Raw genomic sequence first — 21,375 nt, 5'->3', positions numbered from 1 at the left:
AAGACAGTTCCATCTACTGGCAAAGTTATGGCGTCAGTTATTTGGGATGCACGTGGGATAGCTTTTAATGATTCTCTTAAAAAACTAAAAATATTCACCAATGATTGAACATCGCTGGGAAAAGTGTATCGAGCTAAAAGGAGACTGTTGTGAAATAAATATATTTTTTTCAAATTTTTCTTTGTTAAGTCTGGTACTTCTGTGACTACCCTTGTATCAAAACATCATACACCGCAAGACAAAAAAATTTACGAGTTTACCTGCTACCGCGCCCCTTGACTTTACTGAACCCTTTTTCTAAGAAATCCTTTATCGATACCTCTTTCTTTTGTTTAATAAATTAAGGACACTATGTGTCACCTTTCTACAATATTTACATTTTAAAATGTCTCAACAGTCTTGTTTTACCCGCGTTTGAGTGAACATAACACAACAATCATGGAAAGTGCAAAGCAAATGTCGATTGCGATAAAATCCAAAATAATAACATTGTCGCAAGAAAACATATCTAATTGTGAAATATCTCGTCGAGTTGGGTATTCAGAAGGTGCAGTGAGGTTTTTATTAAAAAAAATCCAAGAAACTGGATCCATAGAACGGAAAAAAGGAAGCGGACGGGGGCGCGTGACATCTGCCCGAGATGATCGCTTAATAAAAAAAATTGTTATGCGCGATCGATTTTTAACGGCACCTGAAATACACGCAGAGGTGCAGTCTACCAGCACATCAACATTTTCAGTAAAAACAGTGTCCAGGCGGCTGTTGGAGCATGGTTTCCAAGCACGGAGTCCCGCAAAGAAACCATTACTCACGGACAAAATGAAGAAGGCTAGACTGTATTGGGCGAAAGAGCACCAGAATTGGACCTTGGAGGATTGGCAAAATGTTGTTTTCTCTGATGAATCAAAATTCAACCTTTTTGGTCCAGACGGCAGAAAGATAGTTTGACGAAAACGTGGGGAAAGATATCATCCGTCGTGCGTCACTCGAACCGTTAAACATTCACCCTACGTGATGATTTGGGGGTGCATGACAGCATACGGTTTAGGACCTCTAAATTTTGTACAGGGTACGATGAATGCCATTCAGTACAAAAAAGTGTTAAAAAAACATATTATTCCAACAATCGAGGACATTACGCAGTATACCGCGGACCCAATTTTTCAGGACGATTCTGCGCCGTGCCATAGAGCCCGCACTGTGAGTACAAATATATATATTTTTAAATGCATTTTGTGACCACATGATAAATAATTTATTGTTTTTTTATAGATCAATGAATTCAAGGAGAAAATTGGCTTAAAATCGTTGACGTGGCCCGGGAATAGCCCTGATTTGAACCCGATAGAAAATTTATGGGCGATTATGAAAAAAAAGTCGGGAAAAAAAAATCAAAAAACATTGAGGAATTAAAAAAAAACTTAATTCAAATTTGGGAAGAAGAAATAACATCAGAAATTTTAGATTCGCTTTACGCTTCTCTAAATAATAGAATTTTACATGTTATAAAAAATAAAGGTGAATTCACTAAGTACTAAATATTTTTAAATGTTATAAATATGTTTAAATGTAAAATACTTTAATTTAAAATAAAGCGATAAGAACCTACTTCTTAAATATGAATTAAAAAATAACATGTCTTTTATTATTCCATCACAAACACTCGACCATAAATGAACCGTTATGGGTCTCTAAGGTTCGGGTAATCTGATACCTGATATATAATGGCAATTTCTAAGTACAATTCATGAGTAAGATTTTTTATTTTAACCTTGAAATAACGAGTAGTCATCACATATGTCAAACAATATAAAAAAAACTAATTAAATATCAAGAATAATTCATTATATGTCAATTTTAGTTTTTTTTGAGAACTCGTAAATTTATTTGTCTTGCGGTGTAGATTATATTCAGTAATGGATATATTTAAACTAATATTATGCTATACGTTGTTTAATGTTTGAAATTTTAGCAAGTAGGTTACCTAATGTGAAAATAAAGAAAAAAATACTGCGATAACTTTATTTTACAATATATAGAACTTAAAATTATTTAAATAATTACATAATTTATGTAGACACAGTTTCTACCATTGTCTTTTTAATAATCTCGCCAAAGTTTTCATCACTTTCACTGGAATTAGCGACGGGTGGGGGTTGATGCAGAGTGTCGGGGGAGGATTCTTGGTGTACCAACACTGGGGTAGGGGGCGGTGGTGCCACTTGTTGTACCGATGCTACTTGTTCTACTCCTGGACCCAGGGGTGGAGCGGAAACGCCCATGCTCGACTCATAAGAATTATAAGTGTATTTCCCTTGCATTAGTTCTGAGAATGATTCTAACTTATTGCTTAAGGGGTAGGCAGGTGAATGCAGATTTGTGTATTGATTAGTTTCCTTACTTTCTTGAGGGAAACAATTCTCCCCAGCTCTGTAACCACCATATGACCCCGTAGCTTGTATGTTAGGAAACTCCGCAATATTTGGGTTTTGGTCTTGCGCTTGTTTAGAGGAGTATTCATTTATATACATAGAGTTATAGTGATTATAAACATTATGTGACTGTTGAGAGAAATCTTCAAAACTTGCCGCTGAATATTGTTGGTGGTCTGAATAATGGCCGGATTCTGGATGCGATGGGCAAGGAAATGCCATTTCACACGGGAATCTCAATGAGGGGGTTCCAGGATATGATACATGATTTGGATGGGCATAGTTACTTACTTTTTCTTTAGAAATATTTAAAGAAAATGGTTCTATTTGCTGATTTGGCGTATTACTATTTGGCGTCAGGTTGGTAACACGACTTCCCTCATTGTAACAATCTTCTCTGAAGGTATACAAGTCAAGGGAATCCTCCCTGCACTGCAAATTTGACACGGACTTTGTCTGATTCCTAAGATCATAATGCATGTTGTTAAATGTTCCAGCATTTACGCATGATTCTACTTCTACATGAGAACTAAGATTAACATCTCTTAATAAATTACCGCTGTACTTGTTTACACCGGGAGATTCACAGTTTATACTATCTCCCTGGTAAGATGAAGAGGGGGTAGACAATAATCTATTTTTAGTGCTGGGCCACTGAGTATGTTCATTCGCAGCCCCGGATTTGGAAGCATTTTCTTCGGCCTTCTTTTCCAAACCTAACCTCATCAAGGTGTGAATAAAATGTGTTCGAACTCTAACAGGATTGAACTCTATTCTGCCCGTTGTATTGCCGCACCCATCCCTCGTGCAGCCGCAAGGAAAGTTTAATCTGTCTACCTGACATTTGATGCCATTTTGACTGCAAGAACACGTTTCTGGATCGCAATATCCCTTACAAGAACAACCGCAGAGTTCTCTCGATGTGCGAATATCTCGACATTCGTCTTTCTCCATGGCTTCGATCTTCCGAACACCGGCTGCGCGAAGAAGCGCTCGCCTCTGTCTCGTTGGAACTGGCTGTAAAAAATAGTAACTGTCTAAATCTAATTCAGATTCTGAAATTTCACTTGGCTCGTCTTCGGAGTCACTATAATCACTGGAAGAGACCGAAGATCCCTGAACAGAATGTCTCTCACTGCGTAGCTGCTGTAATATTTGCCTATGTAACCTTCTCTGTTCAGTGTTGTGTTCAGGAAGAGTAAACTTTTGAATGTGTGTGTGCTGATTAGCCATACCTAAAGTAGATCCGCCTTGGGATGGAATGCAAGTAAAACCTTGCGACCGAGGAAAATAATATACAGTTACGTCATCGAACGTTAAAGTTTTTCTCTTTTTTATTTTAGGTACTTCACAATTGTCCATGTCATGTTTTCTTTTTAAATTACTTTTGAATCTAAGACTTTCAGAATTTATGACGGAAACATCTGTAGAAAATGTCGCCACATCAGTAAATTGTGACAAACTTAATGGATCCTCTAGTTTTCTATTGATGCTTTCGGAATTATTATTAAGGATTTCAAAAGTATCAAAATTAGTTCCATCCACCGTAAGACTTTCATCCAAAAGTTTTGTTTCAACAGGAGGTATATCAGTAAATGGCTGCTGAGTTATTTGGTCTTCAGCTATTTCTGATCCTAAACCAGAATCACTTCCATCAGATCTATCTTGAGGTTCATCCTCTCCCTCTTGTAGAAGAGGAGGTTCGCAGGGTAAGCTGCCTAAAGCTGAATCTTCACTATCGGCGGAAACCATGTCCGGTTTATTATCTTCAAAGTCGCTGACTAGATCATTTTCATTTTTTTCGACTGAGCTACTTAAACTATGGGAAATATTAAATTGACTCCTGACATCCTGATCTAGACCCAATGCAGAGTCTAATTTCATATGGTCCTTTGAGACTCTTTCGCTAATTTCAGTTTCTTTATCAAAGGAATATAATTTGAATCCATCACAGTTAATATTTGATCCATTTTTTATATAATTACTTTTGAAACTATGTTCATTGTTACTTAAAATATTGCTATTATCACAATCGTTAGAATTGGGTGTATTTTGAATGTCGGTGAATGCCGACTGAAGGTTTTGTGCTGAGATGGGTGTGTTAGCTTCTGGATTGGATTCCACACTACTAACGCCGAACTCTGCTGTAGAAGAAGTAATCTGAAGACCCTTCAAGGGGTGGTCTTCACTCATGTTGGTCCCCATGGCAGTTACTTGGTGCGTTACTGGAACAAGGAAAAGGAAAAAGTATTACTTTATGTCAAATTTGTCTTATTCTTAATTAAATAATTATCTATTATGATTATCTGGAAGGTATACTAACAAAATATTTTCAGTAATTTATTCTGGATGTAAGTAATAATTTTTAATTGTACATTATTATATAATGATCTGACAGTCAAATGGTCTAACATAATCTATTTGAATCTATTGACTTTTGCAATAATTATGTTTTTAAAGAAAGATGAATGATAAAGTGAAGACCAAGTAGGCAACTTCGCAATCAGCATTATTGAGTTAACTACTGAAAACACATTTTTGTATATTCCTCCATGAATGCTACAAAATTGACAAGTAGTGCATTCAAATCATCATAATATTATTAAAATTGATCATGACTTATTTGTAGCATTAATGGATGTGGACTATGTCTTGGGAAGTTGGTACGTACTGTAAGTAAAATGGTAGATTTGCTTATTTTAATTTATCATACTATCCTTTAATCTATTCAACCTTTTGATTTGATTTTCTTGACTGATCGATGCAATTTTATTTTGAAGGACTGTAGCTGGGACCTTATGCATCGTTACACCATAATAAGATGTAAACTACCTACTGTGATTCTGTGTCATGAGATTGGGATAATTGCGAAGGTAATGAATGAGTAAGCTTATAACGAAAATGCTCTGAAATATACGCCGAATAAAATTTAAAAATCGTTATCATTTGTGAATTAATTTACCAATCAAAACTACCCGTTTGACTACAGTGGAAACTAGCAGAAGCGGTGGTAACGCAGGATACCGTCACAAACAAAAAAAATTATTTGTTCAGCATAATAGATCATAATCTAACACTCCTAAATTTCATGATCATACGAGGCATACCTAGAAATTAAGTTCTGTTTGTATTTCCTGCCATCACAGTGCTGTGATTGCAGTTTAGCGCATGCGTGGTAGTTTCCTTGACCTATTGAGAAAGAGTTGACACCATTACGAGTTAGCTGAGTGTTGTGTGCGCTCCGTGGTGCTTGTTTGAAATGCCAGATAAATTTTTTAATCTCTCTGCTTGAGAGATAAGGTCTGTAATTTGTTTCCTTTATGCGAAGAACATTAAGCCAGTCCACATTCATCAACAGATCTGTGAGGTGTACGGAGAACATGTGGTAAGAAGACAGGTGAGACAGTTCAATAAGGGCCGTTATAATTTGTACCACGATGAACGAAGTGATTGCCTTTTTGATTGGTGATAACTGTTCATCAAAGATGGATAGCGCTGATATGTTGATCTTGATGACTCCCTACTGGGTAAATTCTATTCCTTGTCATTCCTATCTTAGGACAAACTCAGAATAATGTTGAACGTACTTTTACCCTAATCTAATACCCAGTAAAATCATTGTTAATTGCATCATTTCATAATATCTACGCTGTTTATTATACTTCTTCATTTATTTTAGTAACATTTAGATAACAAGATTAAATTTACGAAAAACTATGAAGTCTTTAAATAACATATGATTAAATATCAAAAGACTAACATGTTTTTTTTCAATAACGATAGATGGACAGGATTATTTTCTGAAGTAATATTTTTTTATTCATTGAAACTTTTGTACTTTATTTACTCGCCATATTACTAGCTTTTATAGCGCCATTTTTGTGAAAATCTCCTCAAGCGAGCTGTACAATAAACACCCTAACACGTCTTGCAGCTGCAGAGAGTTCCCCATTTCCAATTATATTAAATTTTAATAGTATAAATTACAACCTGTCTTGCAGCAATGGAGCACACGGGCGTGTAGAAATCTATCCCATTTACATTTTACAAAATAATTACTAAGAAGTATTTTGAATTGAAAAATAATCATTCACAGATAGAATCTACATTTGTATTATTTTTTAATTTATTTAATGGCAGTTAATCGCACTAACTGGTACACCATGAGGCCGTTAATCTCTACGCGATTTCCTTGTTCAGGATTTTTACCTGAGAGTAGCCATCGAGTTGAAAACACTCGTCCAGGGTTCTGGTTTTATTTCACACACAGAACTGTATTCGTCATCCCCCTGGACTCGGACAAAAAAAAAATTTGACTAACTTAAATATTTACTTATTTTGCTGTTGTGTTTATTTAGTAACCCAAGCGACAGTGCACTTATTTCATATCAATTTCTTCCTTACCGAGACTCAGAATCAGGCCCATTCCATACGTATCGAGTCAATCCATGAGGTAAGGTAAAATTAGGGTAGATTGACATTTAAGATTTTACTTTGTATTTTTAAAAAATTAGCAGTTACTCCCAGGAAAAAATTTTCAAAAGGAAATCGAGTGGAGATAAGTCGGCCTCATGATGTACAAGTTAATGCGTTTTTTTTTATTTATAAATTTCATAAAAAGTATATATTTTTGTAAAATTCTAAACATATCTACTTTTACACATCTAGTAAATGTTATCACTGTAACTCTCCAAAAAAAGAGACTAACTCTTGTGCTTGGAGAGTGACTTACACTGTTTTAGTTGTTTATTTATAGGAGTTTATATAATTTTAAATACGAGTACATGAAAAGAAAAAGAAAAACATAGGATATAAAAAGAAAAAAACCTAAAACAATAATACATTCATACTAATTAAAATTAATTAAGTTTGCCTGACTGTTTTCACACCACAGTAAAAATCCACTCGGCTCGATGAAATAACCTAGGGTGGATTGACTTTTATTGTATTTTAATAAAAAAATAAATTTATTGTGAATAAAACATATAATACAAAAACTAGATATTATACTTCCAGCAGTTTTTTATTTTGTTTTTAGTTTTTTATTTATTTATTTTATTGTTTATTTTTTTAGTTTTATTTATTTAATCGCGGGTAAACGCACTAACCTGTACACTATGAGGCCGACTAATCTCCACTCTATTTCCTTTCGCAAATTTTTTACTTGCGAGTAGAAACTAAATAATTAAACGAAAAACGAAAAAAATGATGTGCAGATTGGGACGATACATGAGAAATGAGGCTAAGTTGGCAGATTTCAGAGTAGTTAGCATAAAAATCACACTGTTCGTTCGTATGTAGCGGAAACAAGAACGAAATACAGTTTCGGTTGCGTTGGAGTCGTTAGAGTGAGATAGTAATAATAAATAATAATGTGCTGTTCCTGGATCAAACTGTGGCTTGCCTGCACCAATGTCCCGATTGTGTCGCATTGTAAACTCGAGACAAGATCTGGACTTTTGTGGTGCAAGTCTTTCTAGATTTAAACAATCACTAAGATAGACCGGATCTTGCCTCGAGGTAGTAGTTATTATTTTACTTTAATTAATTTAAATTGTACCTGAATATATTATAAAGAAATGTATTCACCATTGTTATACTTTAAATAAATAATAAACAAATAGGTATATGGGATACGAACGAACTTACGAAACGAAGGTATGACATGCTAAGGAGTCACATTCAGAGGACCCCCTCTCTACCCTAGCCCCTAACAACCGCCGAGAGCTGGCACCCCTAGACGTCAATAAATTCTAAGAATTTGTGTTCAAACCTCAATTAATTTAAATTACGAGGAGTTATTCAATGTGAAATAAAAATACGGACTCAAATTATTATATTTTGCACGCAAATTATGTACATGCAAAAATGAACTTAATAAAATAAGTACTGTTATTATTTACCTACACGAAAAGCGACAAATATCTATAGTCCTTAAAATGTAACATGATTAGAATAACAGTTGTCAGAAAAAGTGACGACGTAACTTTGTAGTAACGTCAAAGGAGTTATTTATATTGACACGAAAAATCATTTGTATCTGGCGTGTTAATTTATTTTTTATTACAATGCTTGAAACATAAATCAACATTGATATATAAAATCAGCTTTAAAACTAAAACAAACCTAATTATTAACGATGTTCTTACAAGGTTACATCATTTTGCAAAAACGTTAGAGATGGGACAAATTTATCAATGTAAATTGATCGAATAAAAAAATTATTTGTTTGATGATGTTCATGAAAAAAGTATAAATGTCTCTTTTTTTGGTGAACACACTATACTAGGCTTGTTTTTTTGTTTTTTATATAAATTTTCGGAAACAGAGTTTCATGACTGCATGAAATAACTGATAAAATCGATTTGATCAGTAATTTCCCATCACTAATGAAATAAGTTTGACAGCTGTCATTCTAATCAAGCTATATTTTAAGGACTATAATTATTATGATATTAGAACAAACGTTAGTAAATTAATTATATAGCAGCGAAGAATAGGGTATCTAAAATTACGTTTGGATATTATTTTATTAAAAATTTCATCCTCGATATGCAATCGTAATATATTCATAAAATGAAAAAAATAACCATTATATACAATTGTTATGAATGCAAAAAAAATAAAATAAAGGTAAACTTGACTAAAAGGTGAACTTATTGCCGCTAGCAATTCATTACAGTCCAACCAATAGAAATTTGAAAAATGCAATGATTATAATATTAAGAATTACCAGGCAGAACATTTAAATTAGATAATTTCTGCTCGGTTTTCCAGGCTGAACTACTCGCAATACGAGAAGCTCTCGAATGGTTATTAAAGAAACCACCAGAGAGATGGGTTATTGCAAAAATATTATCAGATTGTCGTTCGGGCGTTCAAGCTATAACAGATACTCGGTCGGTAAATCCATTCATTGTAGATATTCAGAGTAAAATTAAGCATCTAAAAATAAGAGGGATAACCATTCAAATATGCTGGATAAGAGGACATGCTGGTATCGTAGGAAATGAGAGAGCGGATGAACGAGCAAGAGCCGCAACTTGTAAAAGAACGGCACCTTTCTTCTCAGAATTTCCCCTTAGCTTTGCTAAACGCTGTATAAAACAAAATACGCAGCAGCGTTGGGAGGATCATTACCGCGCTTCTTCTGCAGGTAAAATCACTAAAATGTTTTTCCCAACGCTGGCTGATGCAGCAAACTTCCGTCATCATCACCAAAGTACTTTCGAAACGACCCAAATTTTTACCGGACACGGAGCTATGAGAAGTTATCTATATAGGTTTAAATTAAGGAATGATGACTATTGTCCATGCGATGATATTTCTTCACAGAGTATAGAACATCTGTTATTTCAGTGCCCATTTTTCAGTTTGCAACGCCATAATCTTGAAGCAGAATGCAGGAAAGATGGAATATCCTTAACAGATATCCACACTGTAGTAAAAAGTAGTTATTACGCGCCATTGTTCTTGAACCTTGCAACAATGGTGATTGGACTCATAAAGGTAATAAACCAAAATCAGTGATCGAACATCCCATTTCCAAGACAAACAAAAACTTTTTTTTCCGAGTACCTTAGCCTTGTACATGACACGTAAGGCTACTAAATACAGGGGTCCAAATATATTTAAAAAAAAAAAAAAAAAAAAATTTAAAAAATAAATAAGAAGTTAAGAAAAAATAAAAGACAAAAATATAGTATCAGTTATGGCGCTTAGTGCTTACATTATTTACATTTAAATTTATACAGTTTCATTTTCCAAATATTCATTAATACTATAGTATTATTTATCTATTAAGAACACTTTTAACATTCTTGCAAAACCAATAAAAAATATTTCCTTTATATTTTTGGAAGTTTACTGAATATTTTTACGGTCTTGCATGAATAAACACGTTTTCGCCAATGAAATTTTCAATTTGCTTTTATTTCTAGTGTTGTGGACGTGACTATTTTCCTGCTTACAAAAATATTCCACAAAGTTCCATGATACAAATACCCGTTGATGTTTATAAATTTAGTCGAATAAAAATTGGCCCGAATGTTGCTAGGTAAAATCATCCTGTACATTTGCAGAGTTACCCCCAAAAATATACCATATTTCAAAATTGGATAATGATACGCATAATAAGTGGACATAACACATTTATTGTTTGCTATTTTATTAAGTTTGTCTAATACAAATACATAACTACCCATTTGAGCGACATCAGTCTTCACGTGTTCTTTCCAGTTTAAGTGATCAATAGTGTGAAGTTGTTTTTATTATTTTAGAATCAATTATTATATTTTAATTTAATAGGGATGCTTGGTTTGGCTGAAAATGTGTAACTTTTGTTTTCTCAGTATTTAAAGATAGGTTTATAGACGCAAACCAATTTGCCACTGTTATTTTTCACTTATATCTATAGAAACAGTATTTGAATCACCTGTGCAGTTAAAAAAATAATGCTGTATCATCCGCAAAAATAGTACAGTGTGCTTATGCAATATTGGGTAGTTCATTTGTTAAGTTACTAGCTGACCCGACAGACGTTGTCCTGCCCAAACTAATAAAATTAGATTTTCTTACGTTTAAAAAAAATTACAATACTTATATTATGTATTTTGTATGTATATGTATGTATGCGTAAATTAGTGCTTACTTGCCCATCCTGCCTATGTGTTTTTTTTCATTGTTATACTATATATATATCTTGTTTTTTATGCTATAAACTATGCATATGTCCGGCAAGTTAAACATGAAAACATCGACCTAAAATAAGATGTTTTTACGCTGCAAACTTCATAGATTCACTGAAATAACATAATTTTATTTTTGTGCAACAAATAATTGATACTCTGTAATTATTGAATTAATCCAGCGTCCTATGCACCATAAGGCGCAGATAAATTATTTATATTTTATTTGCATTGGCCATGGCGCAGTCGCAGTTGCGTACCTTTTTGGTCGCAAGTTCTTAGTTCATTTCCCGCTAGTTGCTATGGAATTCCATGAGGATTTTGTTCAACAAGTCTCGGGGTAGTATATATTCTACCATATATTATGTAAGTCTCAGACTCATACCCTAATCATTTTTTTCTATTTATACCGATCTCCTAAAATGGAGACTTACCGTTTCTTTATAAAAACACGAGTACCTACATAATAAAAACGTTGAAATATGAAGTACATTGTGTGTTTGTAATAATTATGTATTAACCACGGAGGTTGTTACCCAAGATAGGCAGTAACAGGTAAGATAGTCAAATCAATCATTAGTTATATATCTAGGAAATTAGTGCGTATTTTATTACATCGAAACGATGTAGGTATACGGTTCCTAAATAATATAATTTGTATGTCTTTATAGACACAGTGCGATCGAATTTTTAATAATTCTATGCTAATGGGTTAGTGCCTGTCGGTGAACCAAGTAAACATACAAATTTCGTTTGTTTTTGTAGGCGCACTAGAATATTTTATTTAAAAACGTTCCGCCACTCACATACTTATAAGTAAAGATTTAAAAGATTAAAATGGACTGTACATGAATAATAATGATGTCAGTGCATTATTTATATGGTCACTTCGCGTGCTTTCTTTATGTGTGTTTTCTACTAAAATTTACTGTGTTTTTCAAATAAAAAAATAGATATAAATTCTTTATTGTCATATTAGTAATTTAATTACATGTTACTTATTATTTTTGTAACGCAACAGGCGAAGAGCCCAATAACAGGGGTGAATTTATTTTTTTTAAAAATATTTCACAGAACACCCAGACATAAGAAAAGTCATATTTTAATATTTTTATCCCGTCTAGAAACTAGCCCGGAACCCTCCGTGTTGCGAGGGAAGTGCCTTCCCTAAATTATAAAGGGGTGTTTGCAAATCGTGCTTTGTGTTGCGTTGTATAGAATCGAAGTACTAGTTATGATTAACTAAATAACTCTCGCAAAAACTAAACAATTCAATGTCAATGAACTTTTTCAACTAGAATCATTAAAATTTATTCATAAGTTAGCCACTGATATAATTGTAGACAAAGAAATAAGACTTGTAAAAAAATGTAATAAACATGGACATAACACAAGAATATCACATACAACATTCCAAAACGAGATAAGGACAATCGAGACTAATAAATCAGGGACTGAAATTACACTATAAACTACCAGACAAAACTAAACATAAGACTCAGACAAACTTTTCAAAAGAAGTAAAAAATATTATTATCACAACGAAGTATAAATAAAACATTATCTATTATTTTTGTAAAATGAATGTAATAATCTGTAAGGCATCCGTAAGGGTTAATAAATAAATTTTCAAAAAAAAAAAAAAAAAGTATTTAAAAATGTTAGTATATATTTTTTTTAATTTTGCCATTATGATTTACGCAAACATTAAAATTTTCAATGAATTGTAAATAACTCAACTCAATCATTAGAAAAAAGTGTAAAAACGAAATAAATTTTAAACTTTTTACTATTGCGATTGAAAGGTAACAATATAAAGTACTAACTTAATTTTGTTGAACTTATCTCAAGTAAAAGTATGTGGCAATAATGTATTATATTTTTGTAAGCATCCCTTTACAACCGCCATATATTTTTATATGGCCCATATTTGTATCAGCATTGCGAGTCAAGTTGACCTAGATGAAATAAATAAATTTCATAGGTTCGTCGAACAAATTATGGACACCCCAGATACTAATTATTATAGACATTATTTTATTCATTTTAATTATAAACGTACTGTCAATTATACTTATGTCGTCTTTTATATATATATATATTTAAATATGTAGGTACCTCCAAATAATCTTATGATTAAATTCATGCTGAATAGCTTAGCGTCTTTAAGGATGACATGTGTGACTATTAGGACATTGGTAAGACATATTTATGTATTTGTGCAACTACTAAGGTGAAGGTCTATATTGGGGTATGCAAGTTAGTGTGATTAGTGTCCTGACGAAGAGATAATTACGTCTCAAAACCGGTAAACATAGAAAAGTCTGTAAGTGGTTATTAAATTAATTGGAAATAACAAAATACTGCCTGCGAATTGTTTATATATTGTATTATCAGCGCTATGATTATTTAAAGTTTTGTATTTCTGAAATTACTCTGCATGTGACGTCTGAGTTCAGAGGTTCTTTTCCACTTATTCTCGGTTAGTTCTGCTGATTGGTTCGTTCACGGTAAGTAAACCGGATATTTTTCACAGATCCCTTATCATTGGTTGATTCATATGAACTAGTGACGTCGTTCAAAGTAGTTCGTTTTTATTAAAATATTTTTTCCCTCGTACATTTTCAAAAAACGTTGCGGTAAAATTTAATGCTCTAATTTTTACCGCGCGCAAGAAACCATTTTTTAAATCAAATTTCCCGTAGGACTGAAGTTCCTCATTCCTCGTGTCCTAGTGTTTTATCAACCTTCTAACAGATGTCTCCGAGTGTAGGAAATCTAAAATCGTTCGGAATAATTAACCTCGACACGTAAAGCGCGTACAAAGGAACGCGTCTTTACGCGCTATTTTTTAATGACCGGCCCTCCGAGGGAAACGTGGAGCGCGTTTACGCGCTTATGGGACTTCAAACAATCAAACAAACTATCACGCATATGTAAGTATGAATAGAGAACGCCATATCACTTTGTCTTTGCATACATATCTCGCTTCCTCTACATTCATACATTTTAAGTGTTTGTTGTATTTGGTAATGCCATGTCTTTCTCAGTCTTCCTCTCTATTTCTGCATCCATCAACATTCGCATCGTTAATCTATTTAGCTGTTTTTTTTTCGCTGTCCATTCGCTCTACATGTCCAAACCAATGCAGAGCTCATTTCTTGATTTTGTCGATAATGCTTATCTCGACATTTGTGCATCTATCGTACATAGTTTTACCAGACATTCGCCTGAGAGATCGCATTTCGACAGCATTTAGCCTACTTTCATCCCTGTTTTTCCAAGTCCGTACATCGCTCTCATTTTTAACGCTGTCTCAAACTGATAAAAAATAGAAGTTTATGAAACGTGTCTAATTCTATTACAATATATTATGTTTATTCAAATTTTAATGAAATATATTGAAAACTTGTCTAAAATATCATTTAGAAAGACGACAGCAATTTGTTCCAAAATAAACCAGCCAGAAGGCTGTCAAACCAAAAGACATCATATTCTGCGTAATGCCGAATGCCGACTACCAACATCAGTAGAAAAAAATAAAGACGTATTTAGGGATACTAATAAAATACTTTTAAATTTGATTCGGTACCTGAGTAAATAAAATCTTAAATATTGTGTGTATTTGAATGAACACCTGGACTCAAAGGGTTAAGTGTAATAATCGTTTGGAACACTAATAACAAATATGTTATTTTATAACTATTTTTATATTTATTTATAAAGTGTTAAGAAGTCAATGCCGATTAAATCGATGAATTAATTATGATTATAATTAATAAAAGTTTATTGCAACACTGAATGTTAAATTTATATAGGGTGGCCGGAAAATCGACGGTAACAAATTAGGGCGGTTAAGTATTAGCTCAGTCTCGTAAAATGAAAAAAAGATTATGCGTTTTCCGTTAATTTACTGATATTTATCTATTCGTTTTGGCAAGTTAGTAGTTTTACATAATTAGCACAATTGACATAATATAATATCGTCGTGTTTCTGGCACAAGTTGGTAACTACATTTTAATAGTTGTGAGATATTGCACTTTTAAAGTTAAAAGTTCATCCTAAACCAACAATTTAAATAAAACTGCAAGCTGAACATTAATATTACTTTTTGTATTCATAATAAAAGAAATGTTTTTATTTATTTATTTCGCAGTTTTAAAATGTACAAAGGTTCTTTGTTACAAGTCCCGAATAGCTGGGAAATTCCTGTGTGCAAGACCTTCTTTTTTACATGTGTTTTTTAAAATTGAATAATGCCTAAAAAAAATCTAATGATAGTAATTATATAAAAAAATGAAAAAAATATACACGGTTTTTCAGGGCCAGACCGCGAAACTTCAGAGAAACATTCCTCATGGTAAACATTGAAAAAAATCGTTATGAAATTTTTCCAAAAAGTCATTATTTAAAAAATAAAAATTATTTTTATAATCTCAAAATGTAGCAAATCCTTAATTTCTCGGACAAGCAGTCCCTCCCTTCCCTTCTCCACGTCTAATGCGCATCGGTTCGTTGTTCGTCGTTTTTATCACATATTTTTTGTAGGGGAGGGGTAGAGGTTTGCGGAAGGAATGCTAGTCTGAGAAATGAAAGATTTACTCCATTTAATTTTTTCTTTTTGAAAATGACTTTTTGGAAAAATATTATCAGGATTTTTTTGAAGCTTACTATGAGGAATGTTCCTCTAAAGTTTTGCGGTCAAGCCCTGAAAAACCGTGTATATATAATTTAAATACCGATAATAATGAAAAAATTAGCATAAATATAAATTACAAAATACACAATTAGTAATTAGAAAATGAAACATGAATTTACTTTTTAAATAAAGATTTTTAGACGCCGTTTATGAAGACATCTAATTTTTTGAAAATTAGTAGTTACTCATCTGTGCCAGAAATCCGACGGTATATATAATCGTTATCAATGACGTATGCCAAAAAAAACAATAATAAAGCTTGCTCACCACATACCGCACCTGAGGACATAAATCTCCTTCGCGGTGCCGACATATACGGAATAATTACTCATTGCCGAACGGAAAAAGCTGCCCGAAGAACTTCTTTGTTATCGGGTAACCTTAGCATCTTTGTGCTGAAAGAAGGTAATCCAGAAGTACATAACATGCACTTTATTGGATTGCGAAAAGGGGGAAGTGAATTCTTCACTGACTGGGATTAAATTGATTGGATATGATAAATTAGCCGAAATTATTACAAAACTTTTTAAAAGCCTTGATGAAATTCTTTTTGGAAGCAACAAGATTAATAAAACAGTTAAAAATACAATAAAACTACATCAAGACACCCATTTATATTTTTATTTCTGAGCCATTTTCAATTCAATGATAGAAAATAGGAACCATGTTGAGGTAGAGCGGGGTTCGGACATCCGATCCGTGGAACCGTGACACAATTGCCGTTTGTTGCGTTCACACCGCAGTAAAAATCTCTCGGCACTATAAAATAAAATTGGGTAGATTGATTTTTATTGTATAATATATATAAATAGTGTTTAAAATTATTTTATTGATTTAATAGAATGTAAACGCGCTTTGTCGGCTTCATGGCGTAGTGGTCAGCGCGTTTGCCTGATATGCAAGAGGTTTCGGATTTGATTTCCGACATGGTCGACATGGAATATTTATTTTAAAATGTGTGTTCACACTGAATATTTCATAGTTCCAGGACTGGCACTATACCATGTAGTGTGGCCTTATGCACCAGTAGCATACGAAAAGGGAATGATGATAGAACGCACTAACCAACCGTTTTTTAACATGTAGGCCTTGCTGCGGTCGTGGTCACAAGCAAGGCAAAAGTAAGAAGCAAGGGATAAAAAACTATCATCATTATTGGGGGAGGGGGTAGCACAAGATCTTATAAGAGCTGGCTCTATCCCCCCCCCCCCCTCAAGGCCCTTAATTTTATTTGACCCAAGCAAGGCAATATCATCGAGTTTCTCTCACAAGTTGGTAACTACACTTTACTATTTGTGAGATATTGCACTTTCAAAGTTAAAAGCCCATCCCAAATCAACAATTCAAATAAAACTGCAAGCTGAATATTTAAATATGAATTATTATTTTTTGTATTTATAAATCATGAAATAGTTTTATTTACCTTTTAAATAAATATCATTTGACGCAATTAGTAAGACATCTCATTTTTGAAAATTTGTTGTTACCAACTCACGCTAGAAACCCGACGATATGTTGGTCCTAGGGGGAAGGGCGTTCGCCAGATATTTTTACACTCGCAAAGGGGTCGTGTATTCAAAAAAGTTACAAAACCACTGCAGTACACCATGAAACTTACAATTTCCTTTGGCAAAATTTTCATCCTCTATAAGAAACTAAAAAAATATAACGAAAATAAGAAATAAGTATCCTACCAATTTTACCGCGCCAAAAAAACCGTGTTGTAATCTCGTGATGGCTTCTCTCAGATAAGAATCCGAAAAGGGAAATTAAGAGGAAAAAAGTCCGCCTCGTACTGTAATGGTTGGCGCGTTCGTCTATCATGCTTGAGGTCCTCGGTTCGATTTCTAAGAGGTTCAACGAGATTTTTTTATTTTTAAGGTTGTTTTATATTGCACTATTTCACTGTTCCTGGATTGTCACCTGGTGCGTAAGACTGATCCCCACACCTTGAAAATGTGGTATTTTGCAATCCATCAGGTGCGGATTAGGGTTTGATAATGATGTTTTATAAGACGCATAAAAAATCAATCATGATAAACGAAAATCTCAAAACATATAAATGTGGAAAAAACTGGGAACGTATGCCAGGATAGACGCATTTGGCTTTTTATTATTATCCTCTTTGCCTACTTTTACGGGAAAATGGCGTTATGGTAGTACTTAATACTTATAAAAATAAGTTTTTTGTACCTATATATCATCCGACCTAAGCGATAATAGTGGCACAAGTCCAAATAGTTTTTTTTTAGTTGAGTATGCAGATATGTTCCTAAATATATTTCGCATCCGCGTAATTAACGGGGTTCGGACATCCGATCCGTGGAACCGTGACACAATTGCCGTTTGTTGCGTTCACACCGCAGTAAAAATCTCTCGGCACTATAAAATAAAATTGGGTAGATTGATTTTTATTGTATAATATATATAAATAGTGTTTAAAATTATTTTATTGATTTAATAGAATGTAAACGCGCTTTGTCGGCTTCATGGCGTAGTGGTCAGCGCGTTTGCCTGATATGCAAGAGGTTTCGGATTTGATTTCCGACATGGTCGACATGGAATATTTATTTTAAAATGTGTGTTCACACTGAATATTTCATAGTTCCAGGACTGGCACTATACCATGTAGTGTGGCCTTATGCACCAGTAGCATACGAAAAGGGAATGATGATAGAACGCACTAACCAACCGTTTTTTAACATGTAGGCCTTGCTGCGGTCGTGGTCACAAGCAAGGCAAAAGTAAGAAGCAAGGGATAAAAAACTATCATCATTATTGGGGGAGGGGGTAGCACAAGATCTTATAAGAGCTGGCTCTATCCCCCCCCCCCCCTCAAGGCCCTTAATTTTATTTGACCCAAGCAAGGCAATATCATCGAGTTTCTCTCACAAGTTGGTAACTACACTTTACTATTTGTGAGATATTGCACTTTCAAAGTTAAAAGCCCATCCCAAATCAACAATTCAAATAAAACTGCAAGCTGAATATTTAAATATGAATTATTATTTTTTGTATTTATAAATCATGAAATAGTTTTATTTACCTTTTAAATAAATATCATTTGACGCAATTAGTAAGACATCTCATTTTTGAAAATTTGTTGTTACCAACTCACGCTAGAAACCCGACGATATGTTGGTCCTAGGGGGAAGGGCGTTCGCCAGATATTTTTACACTCGCAAAGGGGTCGTGTATTCAAAAAAGTTACAAAACCACTGCAGTACACCATGAAACTTACAATTTCCTTTGGCAAAATTTTCATCCTCTATAAGAAACTAAAAAAATATAACGAAAATAAGAAATAAGTATCCTACCAATTTTACCGCGCCAAAAAAACCGTGTTGTAATCTCGTGATGGCTTCTCTCAGATAAGAATCCGAAAAGGGAAATTAAGAGGAAAAAAGTCCGCCTCGTACTGTAATGGTTGGCGCGTTCGTCTATCATGCTTGAGGTCCTCGGTTCGATTTCTAAGAGGTTCAACGAGATTTTTTTATTTTTAAGGTTGTTTTATATTGCACTATTTCACTGTTCCTGGATTGTCACCTGGTGCGTAAGACTGATCCCCACACCTTGAAAATGTGGTATTTTGCAATCCATCAGGTGCGGATTAGGGTTTGATAATGATGTTTTATAAGACGCATAAAAAATCAATCATGATAAACGAAAATCTCAAAACATATAAATGTGGAAAAAACTGGGAACGTATGCCAGGATAGACGCATTTGGCTTTTTATTATTATCCTCTTTGCCTACTTTTACGGGAAAATGGCGTTATGGTAGTACTTAATACTTATAAAAATAAGTTTTTTGTACCTATATATCATCCGACCTAAGCGATAATAGTGGCACAAGTCCAAATAGTTTTTTTTTAGTTGAGTATGCAGATATGTTCCTAAATATATTTCGCATCCGCGTAATTAACGGTATAATTCTTTAAAATATTTGTGTAGCCTTAAAAGCAAAAATTATACTACATTAAAAAAAAATCAGTTTCAAGAAATAATAGTGGCACAATGATCAGCTTGCTATCACAATGATGTGAGTTTTGGTTGGTTAGTTTACTGATAGCGCGGGTTTGGGTGTAACTACTCTTATGTAAAAAATACGTTTTTTGAGTTGTATCACTATTATTCCCTGGATGCAAGATGTTTAAAAATATTAATACTAATTATAAACACGAAATTTATTTAAAACTCATGCACTAAAATCTACTTCAGTTATTTGTACGGAAACGTTTGCCTTACAAGCAGGTAAAAGTGCCAATCTACCGTGAAGCAGGTACATACAAATGGCTAAAAAGGGCACACAAGGAAGGACAATGAATTGAAACGATTACAAAGCTAAATAATATTGATAATGTCTATGAATTCACCACAATATGATAATGAAACATGAAATTGATAAAAAATGCAAAATACCAATGTGCGCCATTTCGCTGCCTGTACTGGCGACTTGTCGAGCTTCTGTTTGCGCTAACTGTACTGTACAGATAACAACACTGCTAAGGTTTGTATCAGTGTGTATACACTATAGTAAAGACGACTCTTGTATTGGTAACTTTAACACGAGCATAGCTCAGATATTATGTATCTCTCGGGACGGTGAATAAATAACGAGACAATATTTTTTATTAGTAAATACAACTTAAATAAGACAATTGCTCACCTTAAACAATATTAAAATAGCTGAAAATATAATATTCAGCGCGTTGTACCGGTTTATCTTTCAAACAAGTGAGTATACATTCTCACATTCTAAGTTCGCTGCGGAGCATTCTGTCTCCTTCTCTCACACGCCTCGCGCATGTGGCCTCTCTGTCTTCCGCATTTGGTCTACCAGTTATGTGGGCCGGGCATATTTCAATTTTTCCACGCCGATTAGTTCGTAAAAGGTGATGATAAAATGCAGACTATTTTAAATTTATAATCCCAAAATAATAAAGTAACACTGTTTCTCCGATTCGTGGTTATTAAGGGCAGAAATCAATGTCCAACATCACTTATACAGGCCATTCCCTGCCGTCAACAAAATCTGCACAAGAGACGGATTTAAATGAGGTTATGTTTACGAAATGTCACGCACAATTGTTTATAAATGGGATGCTTTCAAAAATGTTTATATCCAACAGTCCTGGTTATTCTCACAACGTCTAAAAGTTGTTCAGCGTTCCAATAACACAAAAATACGTACACACATCACAAAGAAATAATATTTTTTTGGTACGTATTTGAATGAATCCGGAATAGTAAATTAAATATTAAACTTTTTTAGATTATTTTTAAAGTTTCAGCAGCGTTCAGATTTTGTTACACGTCCGACTCAATCGAGCTGCGCCTCCGCACTAGACAGATGAACAAAAGTGGCCGCGTCGTTTGAGCCACCCGTTTGTTTGGCAGTTCGTTTCTCCATGCCCCAATGTTACCAGCAGTTGGAAAATAATTTTACTCAATTTTTTTGATTGAAAAAAAACTATTCGAAATAACTACCACTACCAACCTTATAATGTTTTTGACTCCTCGAAGATTAAAAAAAATAATTAAATAATGCGTCATA

At 33.7% G+C, this 21,375-nt stretch overlaps 1 protein-coding gene and 1 long non-coding RNA gene across 3 annotated transcripts; one reads left to right on the top strand and one right to left on the bottom strand.

The window, feature by feature from the left end:
• Positions 1–1,106: 1,106 nt before the first annotated feature.
• On the top strand, positions 1,107–1,453 carry LOC148276513 (uncharacterized). The gene is made up of 2 exons (XR_015823710.1): positions 1,107–1,200; positions 1,273–1,453. It is a non-coding gene; the product is annotated as an uncharacterized LOC148276513 (long non-coding RNA).
• A 555-nt stretch (positions 1,454–2,008) lies between these two features.
• On the bottom strand, positions 2,009–21,167 carry Axud1 (AXIN1 up-regulated 1). Of its 2 annotated transcripts, none has more exons than XM_088234136.1 (2): positions 20,241–21,167; positions 2,009–4,657 (listed from the first exon to the last, which is right to left on the bottom strand). In XM_088234136.1, exons 1-2 carry the CDS (start codon positions 20,251–20,253, stop codon positions 2,070–2,072), a joined length of 2,601 nt encoding a protein of 866 aa, XP_088090262.1. In that variant the 5' UTR covers positions 20,254–21,167; the 3' UTR covers positions 2,009–2,069. The 2 variants fall into 2 exon arrangements, with proteins under 2 accessions (XP_088090262.1, XP_088090263.1); XM_088234137.1 differs by having other exon boundaries at positions 20,488–21,167.
• Between the last annotated feature and the right edge of the window lie 208 nt (positions 21,168–21,375).

This window comes from Micrasema longulum, unplaced genomic scaffold (genome assembly GCF_059751315.1).
Source record: "Micrasema longulum isolate JH-2025_06_02 unplaced genomic scaffold, ASM5975131v1 h1tg001207l, whole genome shotgun sequence".
NCBI lineage: Eukaryota > Metazoa > Arthropoda > Insecta > Trichoptera > Brachycentridae > Micrasema > Micrasema longulum.
The sequence above is the reverse complement of the archived record's forward strand: the minus strand, read 5'-3'. Positions and strand labels throughout refer to the sequence as shown.